We start from the raw sequence: 19817 nt of genomic DNA, 5'->3' as shown, positions 1-19817 counted from the left end.
GTCGGCGTCCATGGGGTCGACGTCTCCTTTCCGCCATATTACCGGGCCAAACATCATCTACGACAGAGCTGGGCCGTTCAATATCCTCACCGCGCGCACCCTCCTCATGGGGATGTTGCTCCTCTGCATGACTCTCGTTGGCTGCGCCGCGCCGATGTACATCCTCACGGTCTTATGCAGGTTCTTTACCGGCTTCTTGATCGAATTGCCGCAGGTGTGTTTTGCTGCATTGACGCAAAACAACACACTGGAAGGCACGAGGCTGGGAATGGGTTATGGAATCGCGGGATGAGGCCGGGCCTCTAGTGGGCAGTAGAGAGCCTTTGGAGTGGACGCGATGGTGGGTGTTTGGGGCCACGGCGAATTGTGTAACCGGGTCGGTTCATACACCATTAAAGCTATGACAGTCCAGAGCCACGATCATGGTCACGGCGTAGATCGGTCGGCTGTGGACCGTTTCAAACGGTTTCGACTGTAAGACTAGAGGACCACAGAACATAAGTTGACGCCGTAGTGACCATGTCGCTCGTCTTGGAGTCGGGAGAAATGTACTGAGCGCCTGAATGCAGGCAACAGAGTCTGAGTCTTCAGCCATCTTGCATGGTCAGTTTGTTAGCTGCAATCGTTAACACGCACCTGGGCAAACACATACACTAGTTTCATATCACCTGTCTATTTTAGGTGCAGAATCTTGCCGAAAGCAAGCCAGTGGAATGGCCTACCCGAGATTCCCCAGGCTCAAGACCACCAGTGACCCATCTCACGAGCGACCACTCGGCCCCTCGGTGATCGAGCATGATCGAGACAAGTGCTGAAGCAGGCATAGCCACAGGCATTGGACTTTGGCTGATGCCTGATTCTTACTTAGGGTTGTAGCATGTGGTCTGGAGATCCCTATCGGTAAACCAATGCTTTGAAAACTGCTCCCCTCGGCCCGATCACCAGAAAATGGGTTCAAAGAATGTGCACATCCAATCACAAGTGCATCGCCATAGAGAGTCTGCATCATGCGAAGATTGCTAGCTTACTGTGGGAACCTCGCTTGTTGGTTTCAACACAGCGAGCTGTCAAGCTGAAAGGAACGAAACAGCCGATACCCTTCGTCTGTCACCAGGACTCAAGCACTTCAACCGGTCAGACTTCCTTCTGGCTTTCAAGGTTGCTGACATGAGCCAGCAGGAACTTGCAACAAGTCAGGGCATATTTGCAAGCCTTGGTGAAGTTTTCGTCCTGATGAAAGCCAACACCAAGCTTAATGGAGATACCACCAATCTTATCGCCTTCTATTGTGTATGGTAGGACCCTTTTTGTTGACGGGCCGCGAATGACCGCTGTTCTCATGGAGGTTTTCGTGTTGCTGACGTCGGTGGTGGATGTCTTTTCGACATAGTTTCCAAGCTGTCCTAAGCAGTCGAGGAACGCCACCATGCCGCTGTCGAAACGACGATGATTGAGGAGACGCCCAATAGCCAAGTCACCACTGCTGAACAGGTCCAATGGTGTGACCTTGGGTTCAGGGTTCGCTGAGGCCGAGTGCAGTCCACGATCCCGGCCTGCGGTCTGCTGCCTCTGAGCATCGGGAGACAGTTGAGGATATTCCAACTTTTCTATTCGGGAAGTGCTGCCTTGGGGACGTAAACGATACCCTTGAAAAGTGAATCGGAGCCGTTCTGCGACAGTGGCCAAAAGCAACAGGGTCTGACCCCATGCTGCGTTAATCTCGGACCAGTCAACATTTTGGTTTGGCAGACGACCAAGGCGCAGACCGTTAATGGTCCCAAAATAGCCGTCATGGCCGATGCAAAAGGTGTCGTTATAGACATTTGTGCGCTGCAGCCGCTCGAGGTGCTGGAAATCATGAGTCTGTTTCTCTCTGAGAAAGGTCAGGTGCGTCATTGTTCGATATAGGGTATCGTCCGTGAGGTTACGTGAAGCCCAGTATGCCTGTTCCTCCGACTCTTCTTGCTGTATCTGGTCCTCCAGATCGGCTATCTCTGCCTCCAGCTTCTTGAGTTCGAGTTCTGTCTGTTCGAGCTGCTCGTATAGTGATGTGTCCGTCTTTTTTGCATCTGACTGCTTCTGGCCCTCTGGGAAGACAGTTTGTTGAGTGGACTTGAGGAAGCCAGCATAAGCATCTCTTTCTCTGTTGGCGCTGCCGAGCCGCGTCGCATAGTGGGTCAACATTATTGAAGTGCACTCCTGGCACATTGGATGATCAATGTCCGAATGGGAGGAGAGGATAGCGAAGAGGTCCTCGACTTGATTTTTCTTTGCAGACATCAGATCGCCTTCCTTGTGATCCTCGTGGCCTTCGGCAATACCATTGCGCTGATCTTTAGCTTTCCGTTTCGCTTGATCACGGTGATCTCTATCTGTTAGAGCAACTTGCGACTGTGTGATCTCGATGAACGACATATCAGCGTTGCCCTTGGAGTAGCCACCACTTCGAAGTCGCGTCCCATCTTGAGGAGCGGGGATAGAGCGTTTATGGACGGGGGAATTTGGTTGAGCAGAAACACGGTCGTAGAGATCCTTGCGTTCCTGTGGGTAGTTCAAGCGCGAGATGGTCGTAGTCGCGCTATTCGAATGAGATTTGCCTGCAGTGCCGACAAGCAGATCAAACGAAGCCGGGTTGAGCAGTGCTAGGGAAGGGTCAACGTCAATCGGCTGTCGACAGTTCTGGCAGTATTCAGCCATGTCGGTTTACCAGGGATTGAATGTCTTGATGAGACTTGTGAGAGTCGAGTGAACTGCAAGTGACGTTGGTGAGATCGCGACCGGGACGCGTGACGCGCACCACGAACACTTCACTTTATCTTCCCCTCATTGTTCGATTGCTCACTTCCATACCAGCCTCTACAGTCAATCCATTCTGCTTCTGTCTGACTTGATTAGCGCCATGGATACCTTCGACATGGACGAACCGTTTCGAAAGAGACCCCGTCTCTCCATGTTTCCCTCAGACGATCGGCTGGACGAAGACCTTGGTGGCAGACGAAAGCGCAATGATCTGCTTCTGAAGTCCCGTTTCGAGTCGATTTTTGAAAAGTACTCGCACGACTTCTCCGGCATCGGCGATGAGATCGACATGAACTCCATGACCGTCGTAGTCAACAACGGCCATCTACAGTCAATGGAGAACGAGACTGACCCGGGTGGCTTACACAACATGAGAGGCCAAACGCTGTTGCGAGCCATGACCGAGGCTATCAATGACGATGATGAGGCTCGCTACGACAACCCCGATGCCGATGAGGTCATGAACAGCATCGAGGAAATGGCTGAAAGTGCTGCCATGGCCGAAGATCAGGAGGAGACGGTCTCGATGGATAGCGATGAAGAACTGTTTCTGCCCGTACACTCGCGCCCTGCAAACGTGACGCCGCCAGAATCGACAGAGAGCCAGAACACTATCCAGTCCGACCTGGCCAACTCCGATCACGATTCATTGTTCGGAGCGCGGCGGCCGCCACGTTCTTCCAGCCCTGATTCACTTTTTGAATCTAAACTCGAGACAGGCAACTCAGATGCAACAGAACCTCATCGTGACTACACAAGTCTGGACGGCGAAGTAGACGATGATGCTATTCTGCAGAAATTTGGACCACAAGTCGGCGGAGAAGTTCTCACAGTCATACATCGAGCCAGAAATGCTGCGTACCAAGCCCACATCGAGCCAGCATGGCGCATCCCGGCAAGCATCGCACCTCCTGAGCAAGCAAAAACCACCTCAACGTCCAGAACACCACCAAGCTCCATCTTTGCAGCTACGGAAATACAGCGGGTTGGCTCTCCAGAACACAACAGGTCATTATGGAAGCGCCCGCGGTTTCGGTCTACTAAGAGAGCCGCGCATCAGGCTCGGGCGATAAGACGTATCCGCGCTGAATCGGAAGACCCACTTCAAGAAGACTTTAACGAGGTCGAGGAGGAGGATCAAACCGGCTTTAGTGACGAAGCTATATCAGACTGGGAAGACCGGGAGACGCCGAGACAGAAGCGCAGGAATGTTGAGGTGGACGAGCAAGTCCTACAAATGAGGGAAGGAACCTGCTACTACTGTCAACGCCAGTGGAGTACTCGAGGCGGCATGTTCAACCACTGGACCAAGTTAGCAACTCAGTTCGACAAAGGCGAACTTGATGAGGATGATGTACACGACCTGGAGTACATTCACGCTTACGTGGCAACCAGTAAAAGAGCACCCAAGGGACCCAGACTGGTTGTCTCTGATTTCAAAACTCTGGTCGAGTTGCATGAAGGCGCCGGTATATCATTCGACGAGATCGCAGAACTTCGAGCGCTGCGGACAAGAAAGACAGGTATTGCTTTGAACGACGTGTATGACCGATACCGCCTCATGACGGACAACCATCCGGCCGAGTCAGCAGAGTGGTCGAAACAGGAGCTACAGGCTCTGCGCCAACTCTGCCAGAACCCCAAACGAGACATGAGTGGCTTTGCCTCCTACTTTGAGAACCGCAACAATACAGACATCGGGAACAAATTGGCTGAGATCTGGCTGGCTGAACTGATAAATTCAGGTCAGGTAAATGCCCAAGCCGTCGAGCAGCAGAATAAAAGCGCGTATGACGGTATTGGTGGCGACCGGTCCAAGCATCGTCGCAGAGCACCATCGGTCGATGAGCTGTTCATCAAGCAGGAGCCCGGTTCTGATGACGAGCTCTTCGGCCAAGGTTGACGAGCAGTGAACTTCAGTCCAGCTTTCTTCCCTCGAGGATGTCTTCGATAGTCGTGCGTGCTTCTCCCCCGATATCACCTATCTGTCCCCAGAATTTTGATAGATGCCGATTGCCAGAGTCGCACAAGATTGTGACCACTGTATGGCCGGGTCCAAGTTCGAGTGCTGTTCGCAGGGCTGCAACGCCTATATTGGAGTGTCAGCCAAGCTTTGTCTAGCTTTATGTGTGATGGAATGCATCTCAACCTGAGAAGCGAGCACGGAACCAAAGAAATATTGGACACTCACAGTTCACGGCACTACTGCTGCCCAGGAAAATGCCATCGCGCTCTACCAACCACCGCGCCATATTCATCGCCTGTTGGTCAGTAACTTTGATGGCATCATCAATTAAATCCCTTCCACGCTCAAAGTTCACAGTCGAGCGCGTCAAGCCGATCCCCTCCACCATCGTGTCAACTTGGTCTCTCCGTCTTGTGCCCTCTCGTTCCAAATGGTGGAACATAACCCCATGCTTGATCTTGTTATAGAGTCCACTGCCCTGCGGATCAGCCAGTATAACTCTGATATCTGGGTTCTGCTGCTTGAGATACGCCGCCACCCCAGAAATCGTACCGCCAGTCCCGGCACCTGCACAGAAGGCGGTGATGTTCCCAGCACACTGGCTATAGATTTCTGGGCCGGTGCCTTCATAGTGGGCGCGCCAATTTGCTTCTGTTTCGAACTGATTGGCGAAATAGCCTCGGCCGTGTCTATGCGGGTCTGCGGTATGCTGTTTCGCTAAGTTCCGTGCGCGGTTAACGAAATGCTCCTGGTCGACGATCGGGGCAGGTGGGACGCGTTCCACCACGGCGCCGAGCTTAAGCAGGAGATTTGATTTCTCGTGACTTTGATCGTTCGGCATGCAGATGTGCGCTTGGTAGCCTTTCGCGCGGCAGAGGGTGGCGAGGCTGATGCCGGTGGACCCGACGGTCCCTTCGTAAATGGTGTCCCCTGAGTAGGGTGTGAGGAGGCCGTCTCGCTCAGCGCGCGTGATTATGCTGAGAGCCACGCGGTCTTTGGGCGAGAAGCCTGCGCCATTGAGGTGTTCGCACTTGGCGAGAATTGTGCACTTTGTAATCTCACTGAGCGAGGGGATTACGATCAGGGGTGTTGAGCCTATGGTTGACTCTATCCCGCTGCCGATCGGGGATGGAGGGGTTTTGCTAATCCCACTGGAAGATATGGTATCTTCTGGTTGGGCTTGAAACTGAGTACCGGACGAAGACCTGGATTTTGAAGTGTAGTATTGACGGACATGGTCGATGATCACAGCCAGTGCGAGGCCGGAGGCGATGCCGACGAGTAAAGAGCGTTCGGACCATTGCATCCTTATGAATTGTCCTTTTTGCAGCAATATGCGGCGCCGATTGTACACGTACGACTGCTGAGCCGATATATCGCTGGCGTCGTCCGTTGTCCTTGCGATATTTGTCCGCGAGAACTGATCTGTACCGGACGAGGCTGGCCGTCAGCCTAAAGAGCAATATGAAGTTCTGCAGCTCGACCCCTTCCTGCTTTCACTGATGTCTCGTGCCAGCATGCAGGCGGCGTACCTGTCTTTAACTTTGGTTGTTCATTCCTGTCTGTTACACAGCAAACCTCTATGATCAGCCGCAGCTAGCCTCATCATACCTGCTTTTTTAATATTCTCCCGTCTCAATACCTCACTGTATATAAGCGTGTCAAATGATAGGATTTGTGATGACCCCCAAACAAAGATGAGAGCCTCATTAGATCCCTCTTCTATTCGAGAGGACTTGGCTCAGGACTCGAACAGCAGAAAGGTTGAAAATATCCGCCGTAGCAGCTACAAGGATCCGCCGTAGATTTCGACCTTGCCAAAAACGCATCTCTACCACTTCTCCGCATTCGATTCCAATCCCATTAATGGCAGCAGGCCATTGACCGAGTTCCACGCAGCTCAATTTCCCGTCAGCGGTGGTCTGAGGTGGCTGCTATACTGGCCTAGTGCGCAAGTAGTCTACTGCGCCTCTGATCCTCTGATGGACTCGCCTGCAGTGACCCGTATCTTCCAACAGCTGTTCACAAGACCATCGCGAAATTGCCTTCGCCTACAATGCGCACACCAGCAAGCACGGCTGCGTTCAGCATCGCAGCTGACTCAACAACGACGCGAATACTCCCTTCGACGGAAAGAAGACGAGCCAGGAGGTGGTAGTACATGGCAGCAGAGGATCGATGCCTTCCCCAAGGACATGTCGAAGCAACTGAAGGAATACCCCCGAGTGACTGCCCATGATCTACGGCACAGGACCCAGCGGCCGCGAAGAGTGAAGATGCTGACGAGGGAATTCATCGATGGTGGGCAAACAAGCTGTATTACTCGGGTAGCAGACTGACCAGGCACAGACAGCCTGTATAATCCGAATTACGGCTACTTCACGAAGCACGCTACAATCTTCAATGCAGGTCAGCCTTTTGACTTTCGCTCAATAAAAGACGGCGCCGAATTCAACCGTCTGGTGGACCAAGGCTACATCGACTTCGAAGACGCCTTGGACGAGATCGAACCCGACGAGACCCGCCAACTGTGGCATACCCCCACCGAACTCTTCCGTCCCTACTACGGCGAAGCCATTGCACGGTACCTGGTGACAAACTACAAAATGACCCTTTTTCCCTACCATGACCTGATCATCTACGAGATGGGCGCCGGGAACGGGACTCTCATGCGCAATATCCTCGACTACATCTACGAACACGAACCCGAGGTCTATTCGCGCACGCAGTTTAAAATCATCGAGATCTCCTCCTCTCTTGCCGACTTACAACTGACCAGTCTCCGGCGCTCACCATATGCCGCAGATCATTTGGGCCACATCCAAATCTTGCACCGTTCCATCTTCGACTGGACAGAATACGTCCACTCGCCATGCTTCTTCCTCGCGCTCGAAGTCATAGACAACTTTGCGCACGACTCCCTGCGCTATGACCCCGAGACCGAGACCCCTCTCCAAGGCAGCGTACTGATCGACGCGGACGGCGAATTCTTCGAGTTCTATGATCGAAATCTGGACCCCTTGGCATCACGATACCTTCGTGTTCGAGAAATCGCGGCACGATCGCCTATCATCACGCCCGTCACACAATATCCTAGGTTTATACGGCGGCTTCGGCATGCCCTGCCTTTAGCCCCGAATCTAAGCCTCCCAGAGTATATCCCGACACGGTTGCTCCAGTTCTTCGACATTCTCGCTGCCCATTTCCCCGCGCACCGTCTAGTGTTGTCCGACTTCAACTACCTGCCCCCGTCCGACACTGTGCCGGGCTTGAACGCGCCCGTGGTGCAGACCCGCTATCAACGACGCAATGTCCAGGTCTCGACGCCGTTCGTCCATCAAGGATTCTTTGACATTTTCTTCCCGACCGACTTTGCCATCATGGAGGACGTCTACAGGGCGGTCACGGGCAAGTTGACGCGGGTTTGTGGGCACCGGGCCTTTCTGGAGAGTTGGGCGGATCTACGCGAGACCGAGACCAGGAATGGAGAGAATCCGATGTTGAGCTGGTATGGCAATGCTAGTGTCATGACCACTGTGTAGTATACCTGTTCCTCAGTAGACGGAACCGCTACGCAAATCAGGATCCTTGGAAATAGCAGAACGTGTGGGGTTAGGTTATGCGTGCACAACCCACATGCTTGTCCATTGACCACAGTTCTAGTGTGTTCTAGATATATTTCGGACCTCGTGCGGTGGACTGCGCATTCCACTGTTCCCCAGAAGCATCCAGACGTAGATGTGCAGAGACACACTCGGGCAGCCATTTACGCAAAGTCGTCGGAGACTGATACCAGTCTTCTGGAAAGAGGCCTCATCGGACCGATATCGACTTGTACATGAAGAGTCGACAGACGGTCCCACAATCTCAGCCTTGAACTCTAAATGTCCTGCCGCTTGCTGTCTTCCTCTCCTTTTCTTCCGTCTCGGGTCTGGCACGGTTGAGAACTAGTGCGTCGCCGTGTCAGCCGATATGCTACCCCAAAAATACGGGTCAGAAGCACTCACCTTGCAGGAAATCAGCCGTCCTCCGCCGCATGCGCGAGTGGATGTACGCCTTCGACGCCTTGATGTGGTAGTGGAAATAGTCGCGGAACGTCTGGATATGAGAGATGACCTCTTCCCGTCGCTGCCGTGTCAGGTGTCGAGGGAACAGCACTGCCAACCAACATCAGATCAGTCCCTAGCCTTCCGACATGCGTATGGCTCGCAATGCTTACCGAACGTGATGAACCCCATCTCGCCTTTTTCGCCCGTCTTCCCCACGCCTCTCAGGCCCTGCAGCTCCAATGGCGGATCACTCCTGAACAGCACCTGCGGGGCGTTCTGGATGGCCCGTCTCCTCGCGTCGACAAACTCCTGCAGAAACACCTTTGCGAAGATCCGATCCACCGCGTCCATGAACATGGTGGAGAATATCACCGTCACGCGGTCGTGGCTGGCCTTGATGTAGATGGCTTCCTCCTCGCGGTAGTGGATGGCCATGACTTGGCCGCCTTCCTCGACGCCCTGGGGTGCGGACTCGGACGTATACTTTGCGGCTTCTTCGGCGAGGGCGGCGAATTCGTCAAAGGCCCGCTCGAACGGCGCGGCCATGACGTTGCGCTTGAGCAGCGAGATGCGGCGGACCAGGTCTTCTCGCTCTTCCGGCGTGGGCGGGAGGTTGTCGAGATCGACGAGGATCGAGAAGTCATAGCCCGCTTCGGTGGTCGTGATGTAGTTGCCGTACTCGCGCTGGAGGACCTGCTCCGCGCCATACTCGACGAGCTCTCGGTAGCATTTTATAGACAGGGAAATGAGGATCTCGGTTTTCGAGGTGGGGGTCGAAATGTGGAATGTTACGCCGTCAAAGTCGGACACGACCTGGTCGATTGTCGACGGCGGGGTGGTGCCGGAGAAGCGTTCGGTGAGGAGCGATTGGATCAGGACATTCTGGTAGTCGAGGAGAAGCATGGTGAGAGAGGGAGGCTGCTCGGTAGCTAGGGTACGGACGAGGTGGGCATGCAAATGAGGTTGTACACTATCATTGAAGGAAGGCTGCGGGGAGGTGCCTTGTGCCTTGTGCCCATGCAACTGTAGCCAGCTGGCCCTGTCAGCGGCGGCAACATCGCAGTCAGTGAACGCACCGTGGCTCCGTGGGTGGGTCCGCGATTGCTTGGCGTTTATGTAATCACGCTTCTCCGCATTCAAAGAAAAAAGTTGTCGGCTTCCATCGAGTTTGCGCCAGCAACTGCTGCACCATGGTCAAGTCATATTTGTAGGTTCTGGCTCTCGGTATCGGCTTTCTGTGCTGGCGCTGACTTGTCTAGGAAGTTTGATCACAGCAAGACCTTCGGACAGATCTGTACCACCGCGGCGAATGTTGTCTGGGACCCAACTCCCGACCATGAAGACTTGACGACAGGTAGAGGTGGCGCAGGTTGTGCCTATGTCGGCGCAAACGAGGACGTCCTGGTGTGGGACTTGAAGAAGTCAGAAAAAATCCGGGAATGGCACGTCGAGGACAACAATGCTCTGGTCACCGTGATACGCCGAAGTCTGGTCGACTTGGACATCTTTGCCGTGGGCTACGACGATGGGAAAATTCGAATATGGGACGCACGAACTGCGACCGTCATCATTACCTTCAATGGACACAGGACGGCCATCTCGCAACTCACTTTTGATCAATCCGGGGTCCGACTGGCCAGCGGCTCGAAAGATACCGACATTATCGTTTGGGATCTAGTGGCAGAACTTGGCTTGTACCGCCTGCGAGGTCACAAGGATCAGATAACATCCCTCAATTTCCTCTCGCCAGAGGATGCACAAGATGGTACCGACGAGACCTCTACTTCGCAAGGTTTCCTCCTGTCCACTAGCAAGGACGCCTTGATCAAGGTTTGGGATCTGTCGACGCAGCATTGTGTTGAGACACATGTGACACAGACCAATGGAGAATGCTGGGCATTGGGCCTTGCCAAAGACAGGACTGGCTGCATCACTGCGGGCAATGACGGCGAGCTCAAGGTCTGGTCGATCAATGAGTCCGTTTTGCAGGAGAAGTTGGGTGCGAGCATCCAGGAAGGACACAGTATCTTACGGGAGCGAGGAGCATTATACCGCCACGGACGTGATCGGCCGATAGCTGTGACTTTCCATCCCAGGCGTGACTTGATTGCCGTCCATGGAGCAGAGAAAGCCGTCGAGTTATTACGAATCAGATCAGAGACTGAAATCAGGAAATCCCTCGCTCGGAAACGAAAGAGAAGAAAAGAAAAGGAGGGGCCTGCCGACGCGGATTCAGGCGTCGATGTCGCTGATGACACGGAAGAGGCGGCTGACATCTCCAAAGCTACCGGCGCGGACGTTTTTGTTCCCTACGTTATCGTCCGAACAGGCGGGAAAGTAAGGTCAATAGACTGGGCAGGTGGAAAATCCGGCAAGTCGGTACAGATCCTGGTCGCGACGTCCAACAATCAGCTAGAGCTATTCGATGTCTCAGCATCCGAGAAGAGAAAGAAATCCTCCGAAACCCCAGAATACAACCGAACGCTCTCGGTCGACATGCCAGGTCACCGCACCGACATACGTTGCGTGGCTATCAGTTCCGACGACCGCATGCTCGCGACAGCATCGCAGGGGAGCCTGAAGATTTGGAATACAAAGACTCAAACCTGTCTGCGCACTCTGGACTGCGGACACGCCCTCAGCTTAACATTCTTGCCGGGCGACAAGATCGTCGTCGTGGGCACCAGGGAAGGAACCCTCCAAGTCTTCGATATCGCCGCTTCAATATTACTTGACACAATCGACGCCCACGAACGAGACATATGGTCGTTACAAGTCTCTCCCGATGGAAAGTCGCTGGTCACGGGCTCGGCTGACAAGAGTGCCAAATTTTGGCAGTTCAAAGTCCTTCAGGAGGAAGTGCTAGGCACGACTCGAAAAACGTCAAAACTCACCCTCGTGCACACCCGCACTCTCAAAGTCGTCGACGACATCCTCTCAGTCTGCTTCTCGCCCGACGAACGCCTCCTTGCCGTCTCAACCCTTGACTCGACCGTCAAAGTCTTCTTCGTCGACACCCTCAAACTCTTCCTGACTCTCTACGGCCACAAACTCCCCGTCCTCTCCATGGATGTTTCCTACGACAGCAAACTGATTGTCACCTCTAGCGCAGACAAGAACGTCCGAGTCTGGGGCCTCGACTTCGGCGACTGCCACAAAGCCTTCTTCGCCCACAACGACAGCATCCTCGCCGTGAAATTCGTGCCCACCAACAATGAAGGCAATGGGCATCATTTCTTCTCCGCCTCCAAAGACCGGGTCATCAAATACTACGACGCCGATAAATTCGAGCAGATCCAAAAGCTAGACGGTCACAAGGGCGAGATCTGGGCCATGGCCGTCGCTCACTCGGGCGAATTTCTCGTCACGGCAAGTCACGACAAGAGCATTCGGCTATGGAACCAGACCGACGAGCAGATCTTTCTCGAAGAAGAACGCGAGAAAGAACTCGAAGACCTCTACGAGAGCACCCTGTTGACGTCTCTGGAGAACGAGGCCAACGAGCTCGCCGACCCGAACGGTAACGCCGCCGAGGCCGGTCCCGCAGGCAAACAGACGGCGCAGACGTTGATGGCGGGCGAGAAAATCGCAGAAGCCCTCGAACTCGGCCTGGAAGACCTGCGCACGATGCAAGCCTACGACGCGGCGCGAAAAATTGGCCAAAAGGCCGCCGTCCCGCAGCGAAACCCCGTCTTCCTCGCCCACAACAACGTCTCGGCCGCTTCGTACGTGCTCTCCGTTTTCCAGAAGATCCCCGCCGCGTCGCTCCAGGACGCGCTCTTGGTCCTCAGCTTCAGTCAGATCCCCGCGCTGTTCACATTCCTGGCCCTCTGGGCGCAGGAGGAGCGCGCCACCCCGCTCACGTGCCGCATTCTGCTCTTCATGCTGAAGACACATCAGCGACAAATCGTCTCGTCGCGACAAATGAAAGGCATGCTCGAAGACGTCAGGGCCAAACTAAGACGCACCCTCACCCGGCAGAAGTCGGAAATGGGGTTCAATCTCGCGGGGCTCAGAGTCCTAGGCCGCCGAGTCAGGGAAGCTGCTGGGGAGAGTGAATTCGTCGACGAAGAGACGTGGGGTGAGGCGCAGAATGCCGCCGGCCAGAAGGGCCAGAAGGGCAGGAAGAGGGAATTTGTGAATATTGCCTAAGAAGGGCGTGATGCAAGTACCAAGTAACACAATGAGAGGTACTGTACGTCGCCGGGCGCCGTCGTGGGTGGCTGAGGCAAGCACCGGCAACCTGCAACGTGAAACCTGAAACCTGTTTCTACTGTATGTGATCTTCAATGTCTTCATCGTGTGTGTCTCGGCATTCATTGTGAATGGTACGGATAAACTACGCCCTCTTTCATCTGTCTATTTACCTTACGTACCTGGGCTCCGTGGAGCACTTGTGCCTCCGCTTCTGAAGGCACATATAATAGTGATACTTCTGCCCCGTCAAAGCAAGCCGATGAGGCGACTAGGCAAATGAGGTGTTTTTGAGAATTAGGCATCCTTTCTCTAGGCAGCCGGACAGATGGTCAACAGGGATTTCCGAGCAGACAGGCAGACAGGCAGATAGACAGGTAGGCAAGCATTTAACGAGTCAACCATATCAACAGGCAGCATTAGGCAGCAGCAGGCAGCGGCAGGCAGCGGTATCTAACATCTAACATTTACACACCGAGATGCCTCTTTACCTCTGCTTGGCTTAGCCCTAAGATCCTATAAAATTCATTTCTTCACCTTCCTCCACCTTTGCTTTTCTTCTCCCTCCTCTCAACCTAGTGCTCGGGCTGGATCTGCGCGCATGAGGCTCCCCGCCGATGCCAGATGTTTGCTAGTTGAAAACTACCCATTCAACATTGGACCTAGCTCCATGCGGCCCTTATGGGGCTGCGTGGGAATCTTTGGATATGTGCGCGAAAAGCTCTTTTCATCATGCTCGGCGCCTCGAGCGCTGACGTGGAGAGGAGAGACAAAGTTTGGGAACTGCAGTGAGGATGCGCAGTCTGCAGGACATTTCTCATCACGGTCGACGGCTTGTATGGAGAACCCGGAGGTTCTTACCGGCAAGCCATCCGGTTATGGTGAGAACAGATGGCCCAGGAGCAAGACACATCTGAAGTCCTTCGTAGAGCTTCAGGCCTCATTTGACTTCTTGTTTACTGTTTGGACCAGGTGGAGCTCTTGTCTCACCGCCAGTCCGGTACCGACCGCGAATCTTTGCTGAGAGATCTCAAGCTCAGAAGCTTGCCGTGGCAAACATCTCAATCACTCGGTGGATTGTGATACTCCATGCAACTCTGGTTTCACAGATGTGAAGTAGTGATGGTTTCAAAGTAGTTTGTGGTAGTGCTTACCATCATTGAGTGCACCCGCCTACCTACTCATTTGATTTGTAGGCTTCATCCAATAGTGACTTGCCCGGGCCGTCGGCAAACCAACGACAGCGTGCGGCTGCGCATGCATGCAGCCAGTGGAAACACGGTATCCTTCACCATCTAGAAGACTCGCTCTGAGAACGGCAAGATGGGTGTTAGACAGGAGAACGCACCTTGACCTCAATACAAATCCGGCGGCGCTACCGGAAGACGGCAGTGTCAGCGGGTAGCCATGTGAAGGTGTGCATTTGCTTGGGGCGCAGCTCGTTTGTGTGCTGAATCATACATTTCTGGAAAACGGATGGATTGGACGAGGTGCGAAGTGTATGACGTTGTTCCGCCTGAACATCGTCGAAAGGTGCGACGGCGGACCCAGTTTTGAGTGGTGCCTTGGGCGGGGAGCGTTTCTTCTTAGGATGGTCAACATGAAGTGTACCTTGTACGAGCTTCTGTCAAGTTCTGATGAGGGCGGAAATCCGGATTCGAGGCAATCACCTGCGAGGGACTGCTTTCGCGGGCATTTGCCAAGCATTGGGAAGTTCCCATGAAGTAATGTGGACCGCCAATTGAGAAATCTAGAAGTTCGAGATCAGCGTGGTGAGGCTACCTTGTGGTCAGTCCAACTGCAGCTGTCATTGGCGACTTGTTTGGTCGGTGGCGGGCAGGGTGTATGGGAGACAACATGCAGAGTTCCCATCCCAGCATTGGCGCAGTAGAGAGGCTGTGGTGATAGAGAGATCGACGGCTTGGGCGGTTCTATCTCCATGCGTCAGTATGACTGTCGAACGATCGCCAATTCTTAATTGAGCAGTGGCCCAACCCCGGGGCTAGTTGTGCGAGTATGGACTCTACACACGCGGCTACTCTGCAGCTCTCACCAATGGACCGAGGACGTTTAAGTGTCGGTGAGAAGGAAGACCGTGACGAGAATTGGAAATATGACAGGGACAAGGCCAGCTACAGTATGACGGTTGCACCCGATGTCAGCCACGGTCACACAATGGCATGCATAGCTTGGAGACCCAGTACCATGGATAGTCGACGGGAGGCCGCATCGGTCGAGAGTGGCGAAGTGACTGTTGTGTGAGAAATGGGGACAGTGATCATGCTTATTCGAGCCTCAACAGCCACTTCACTGTAGCAAGGCAGCTGAGAAATGGAAACAGCGCTGCGCAGCTGTGACCAAGAAAGAGGAAGGTGCGCCGGAGGGGACGAAGGAGCTGAGGACGCGTGTGCAGAGCGCAGGCGCAGGCGCAGACGCAGACGCAGCATGTACAGTACCTGGCATACTCAGTACTCGTACCAGTGGCTAGTCAGTGTGAGTACCGTGCATTGTGCATTGTGCATGTGCAGCGGCGACGATGATTCTTGCATGTTGACTTGACACATGAAGCTCGACGAATTCCGGCCTGTGTTGCCCCGCCTCGTTGCGCTCCCTTGTCACTGCATTCTCACATTACCTTCACCTCTGCCTTTCTTCCATGTCCGACACGCCCCCCCCCAAATGTCTCCCAGACTATCCACCCCTCCGAAGACGACACCCCACACACTCCTCCGGTTGCCCAGACGAAACGACATTCCAACAGCTTCCATTTGACCTCTACTGGGTACAGTCGAGACGAAAACTTGGCCGCCATATGATCTGCGCCAGACATTGCTGCACCTTCTCCGGCATTGGTCTTCCGGAACAGGCTCTGCGCCCGTAGGAATTGAATATGGAAGTACATGTCACCACCTGAAAACACTGAGACTGGTCCGTTAGCGACCATGATCAACAATATGGTCAATCCTCCAGCTGAATTGCTTTGCGCGCTGCGTCGCGTCGACATGGGATAACAACTGCAACAAGATACACGACCGCAGAGCCTCCGCAGTGTACTGGGTACAGGAGCGCGACCCAAGACGATTCGAAGCTGGTGTCACAGCTGGACAGGGATCCCGGCTCCGTGCTGCATGTAACCAGATCTGGCACTGACCTCGGCCGAAGTCATGATCTTGCCGAACCAGAGTTTTGTTGACCGCAGTCGAGACTGCACGAGCGGCGGGCCTATAGGAAGATCTCCCCCTATAGAGGGCCGTCACCACCGCCTCTTTGGGATTATCTCCACGAAATGTGGCGCAAGGTCGTCTCGGTCGTCTGATGTCGCCGCTAACCGTCTCAGTCTAGAGTAGCTTTCCTGTCACTGGGCTCCGCCCGCCAGATCCGGAGAGATCGTGATCCCTGTCTGCCGGCTTCCATTGGCGCCCACTCTCGCCAAAGCTATCTGCAGCTAGTCGTGCTGGCCCAATCGTGCGAGGAATCGGCAAAGCCCCAACGGTCAAAAACCGCCCCAGCTGCAAGCCGTGGCACTCGCAATTTTAGTGACAGACGAGTTTGACGTGAAGACCAAGTTTTCGACCACTCACGTTGCAGCGCATCTCAAGCTCTTTGATCATGCCCGCTGGACACGATCATTGTGTCCTTGCTCGCAGTGCTGTGGCCGGACCGCGACGAACGATAGTTGCTAACTGGTCGTCGATTCTGTTTGTGACCAGGGACTAGCACCGTTGATCATTTGTCCAATTGCAGCAGACTTGCTGGAGGTACGGAGGATACATCCTTCTACCTCCACCTAGGTTCAGCTGTGACGGTACCTCGGGATATCCCGTTGGTAGCAATACAAGGTACCACCTTATCCGATGATTGTCCCCCAGCCGCCTTTACCCGGCTGATCAGCGTGGAGCATGCCATAGTATCATCGGCAAGGCACCAGGTTATTGCGAGGCCTACAGCAACTGTTCGAGTATGCGAAACCGTCCCGTGCCTTCGAGGGGGAAAGCACAAACTCTATCGTCCAGCGCTGCCAGGACGAATTTGTCAAGGCCTTAATTTATCCTTGTCCTGGTCAGGTCGTGATCAAATGGGCTAGTCAGACATCCATGCACCAGATCGATCTGGTGGAGCTATGGCGTTTTGGCAGGCTCAAACTTTCCATTGCCTGTCCTGCGCATCAACCTCGCCCCATCCGGGCTCTGACAAGACGAAGGATATGGGTCCATGCTCGAGAAGGGCTAGCGCTTCCTTCGATTCAGCGGCGTTGGGCAGGCTTCGAACTCCCTGTCCTCGGACTGGTACTTCCTTCCATCCCTATTCGGCTCGACGCGGACTTTAGCCTGGCAGGCGCACACACTGACTTAGGCGATGAACGGCACACCTGAGCTTAACCCTCTCAGGCATTTGTTAAACTTCGGACTCGACACACCAGCGAAGTTCTGGCACAACTGTCGTGGATCCGACCTGGCTGCTCTTTACCCGCCAATCCCCAAACAATCGGCTGGCGTTCCGAAAGAGGACCTCGATGCCTCCTCAATGGGCATTCATGGCGCTCTGCTAGCTCGTGCTCCCAGCGCCTCTTCCCTGAACCCTGTGTTCGACTTCCATTCATCCCTCTAGGGCACCAACGAGAAGGGCAAACGTCCCGGATGTTCAGCTCTACTTTGTCCTCAGACCCCGCAACGATTTCCTCTGTTTGTTTATCGCCTCAACTCGACATTGGCACTCTGGAGCCTTTCAGCTAGGGGGTGTAGCTCAGAGAGTTGGGTATACAAGAATAGCCTTTGCCCGTTGTTGGAACAACAGTGCATATCAGGAACATCTGGAACGCCACTTTCTCTTACTTTGCCAAATCAGTTGTCGACCTGTTCAGGGAGCCGTGTCCCCGCTTCTATCCGGCTTGCAATCGATCCTGGACCTTGTCCGCGACATCCACCTGTGGACAGCAGGCAGTCCCCAGTATTAAGTTCTCCAGGCTCCTCCAGCGCCGTCGTTACGAATATTAAGGTTACCGAGCCCAAGGAACGGGCCATTTTCCTTCGCTGGATACAACATACTACCTATATCGAACAGCGCCTCTTGAACAATCCTTGAACACCTCTGTTATACACAGCTTCCAGGCTAGACTCTCTTCTTCCTTGCCTGAGGAGGACGGCCGTTGAACACCCCGGCTCGTCATCAACCAGAGAAATATTATCCAGCCGCCACAATGTCTCGGTCCAGCCGGCGTGGGCCATGGTTGCCAGAAGAGGATGCGACGCTGCTGCATCTTGTCCGCACACAAGGCCCGAACAATTGGGTACGAATCTCTCAACACATGCAACATCGATCGCCGAAGCAATGCAGAGAGCGCTATCACCAGAACCTCAAGCCTTCGCTGAATCACGAGCCTATTTCTGCCCAGGAAGGTGAACTGATCGAACAGCTAGTCCAGGATATGGGCAAGCGCTGGGCAGAAATCGCAAGGAGGCTGGGGAATCGCAGCGACAATGCGGTAAAGAACTGGTGGAACGGCAGCATGAACCGAAGGAAGAGAAGTACCGTACCGCCAGGGGTTGCCTCGAAGGCAGTGGGATACCGGGCGCAACCCATTCCTGCAGCCCCTCCCCCACTGTCACTGCACGAGCATTTGTATTTGCGCAAGCAATCTGTACCAGAATTATTCTCTGGTCCACCTCAGTCTCATCGGCAGGGGATCAGTCTATCGAGCATCTTCGGAGAACCTCATCGATTCAGTGCGCCTCCGCCAGCGGAAACCGATGGCCTCAAGCCTCGCACAGAGCACAGGCTCCTGTTTCACCCTCAGCATGAACAGCACAACACCAGCACAGGTCCTGATTCGAGTAATTCCTGGCACTTCTGCCCTGAAGCAAATCCTCTACAGCGGCTCAATAGCTGGCCATCCAGTCGATCGGAATATCAACTGGCCCCGTTGAATCTTCCCGAACCGCCCGCAGCCTCTCCTGCGGCCACTGAAGTGTCACAGGCGTCCTCTCACCAGCACGCACCATCTCTCATCTCGGACAATCAATCCAACTGTTCTATTTCTCCCAAGACGGTCACCTCTCTTCGAACAGGGATGCCTGCTACCAAGATACCATCAATGGACAACTGGCCGGAGATGCAGCGCAGAAATAGCGCTGGCATCTGTTTAGATCATGACAGCGATGGCACGCGCATTCGGCAAGGCGACGAAGACCGGCAGACTCATCGCTCAATGGAACATCAAGAACCTCCATTAGAGAAGGCACCCCTTCTCTCACATTTGCCACGCCCAGTGTTACTTCCAGACCCTACAATGCGTCATCCAGGCCGGGATGCAGTCAGTGAGAGTGCAGGGGCCAACACCGAGAGGGCAACTTCTCCGCAACAAAAGGACTCTCGAATGACGGTGTCGAGTTTGTTGGACTGAGGGCATTCTCTCAGGGACACCGACCATACGTCTCAAATGGGATTACCCAGTCCTTGTCTGAGTCTGAGGACGACTTGTATCATTATTCCGCAACTCACACTGGTGGTGCAGATTGTTGATTATGCTATGTGCTTCTACGATACCCAAAAAGGAGTAGGCGGCGAGGATTCACCATATCAAAGTCCTGTTCGTCGGGGGGGGAAAAGCTCCAGTGTACCAAAAGGTTTTGTACGTCGAGGGATGGTCTTGTGTATGTACGGGAAGGCCTCAGTGGCTTGGGATGGGCGGCGTTTCTCTGTTGGGCAAGCTATTTAGTGACTACCTGATAATGACGCCTCGCAAGGTGCGGGCGGCCTGTACAGACCCAACGGGCGAGTTTGACACGGCAGGGACGAGGAGAGAGCAATTG

At 54.2% G+C, this 19817-nt stretch overlaps 7 protein-coding genes across 7 annotated transcripts; 4 read left to right on the top strand and 3 right to left on the bottom strand.

Annotated features, from left to right (window-relative positions):
• Positions 1-1134: 1134 nt before the first annotated feature.
• Positions 1135-2697, bottom strand: G647_06783 (uncharacterized protein; the record flags this gene model as incomplete). The annotated part of the gene is made up of 1 exon (XM_008731102.1): positions 1135-2697. One exon carries the CDS (start codon positions 2695-2697, stop codon positions 1135-1137), a length of 1563 nt encoding a protein of 520 aa, XP_008729324.1.
• A 202-nt stretch (positions 2698-2899) lies between these two features.
• Positions 2900-4702, top strand: G647_06782 (uncharacterized protein; the record flags this gene model as incomplete). The annotated part of the gene is made up of 1 exon (XM_008731101.1): positions 2900-4702. One exon carries the CDS (start codon positions 2900-2902, stop codon positions 4700-4702), a length of 1803 nt encoding a protein of 600 aa, XP_008729323.1.
• A 13-nt stretch (positions 4703-4715) lies between these two features.
• On the bottom strand, positions 4716-6071 carry G647_06781 (uncharacterized protein; the record flags this gene model as incomplete). The annotated part of the gene is made up of 2 exons (XM_008731100.1): positions 4716-4888; positions 4991-6071. 2 exons carry the CDS (start codon positions 6069-6071, stop codon positions 4716-4718), a joined length of 1254 nt encoding a protein of 417 aa, XP_008729322.1.
• Positions 6072-6747: 676 nt separating this feature from the next.
• G647_06780 (uncharacterized protein) lies at positions 6748-8307 on the top strand (the record flags this gene model as incomplete). Its single annotated transcript, XM_008731099.1, has 2 exons — positions 6748-7066; positions 7109-8307. 2 exons carry the CDS (start codon positions 6748-6750, stop codon positions 8305-8307), a joined length of 1518 nt encoding a protein of 505 aa, XP_008729321.1.
• Positions 8308-8632: 325 nt separating this feature from the next.
• Positions 8633-9717, bottom strand: G647_06779 (uncharacterized protein; the record flags this gene model as incomplete). Its single annotated transcript, XM_008731098.1, has 3 exons — positions 8633-8712; positions 8773-8922; positions 8985-9717. The coding sequence occupies 3 exons, from the start codon at positions 9715-9717 to the stop codon at positions 8633-8635; spliced, it is 963 nt and encodes a 320-aa protein (XP_008729320.1).
• Positions 9718-10004: 287 nt separating this feature from the next.
• On the top strand, positions 10005-12966 carry G647_06778 (uncharacterized protein; the record flags this gene model as incomplete). Its single annotated transcript, XM_008731097.1, has 2 exons — positions 10005-10021; positions 10074-12966. The coding sequence occupies 2 exons, from the start codon at positions 10005-10007 to the stop codon at positions 12964-12966; spliced, it is 2910 nt and encodes a 969-aa protein (XP_008729319.1).
• Positions 12967-18205: 5239 nt separating this feature from the next.
• On the top strand, positions 18206-19408 carry G647_06777 (uncharacterized protein; the record flags this gene model as incomplete). Its single annotated transcript, XM_008731096.1, has 1 exon — positions 18206-19408. The coding sequence occupies one exon, from the start codon at positions 18206-18208 to the stop codon at positions 19406-19408; it is 1203 nt and encodes a 400-aa protein (XP_008729318.1).
• Between the last annotated feature and the right edge of the window lie 409 nt (positions 19409-19817).

The sequence above is a fragment of the Cladophialophora carrionii genome (assembly GCF_000365165.1).
Source record: "Cladophialophora carrionii CBS 160.54 unplaced genomic scaffold supercont1.5, whole genome shotgun sequence".
NCBI lineage: Eukaryota > Fungi > Ascomycota > Eurotiomycetes > Chaetothyriales > Herpotrichiellaceae > Cladophialophora > Cladophialophora carrionii.
Note: the sequence above shows the minus strand (reverse complement) of the source record. Positions and strands in the feature narration are given on the sequence as shown.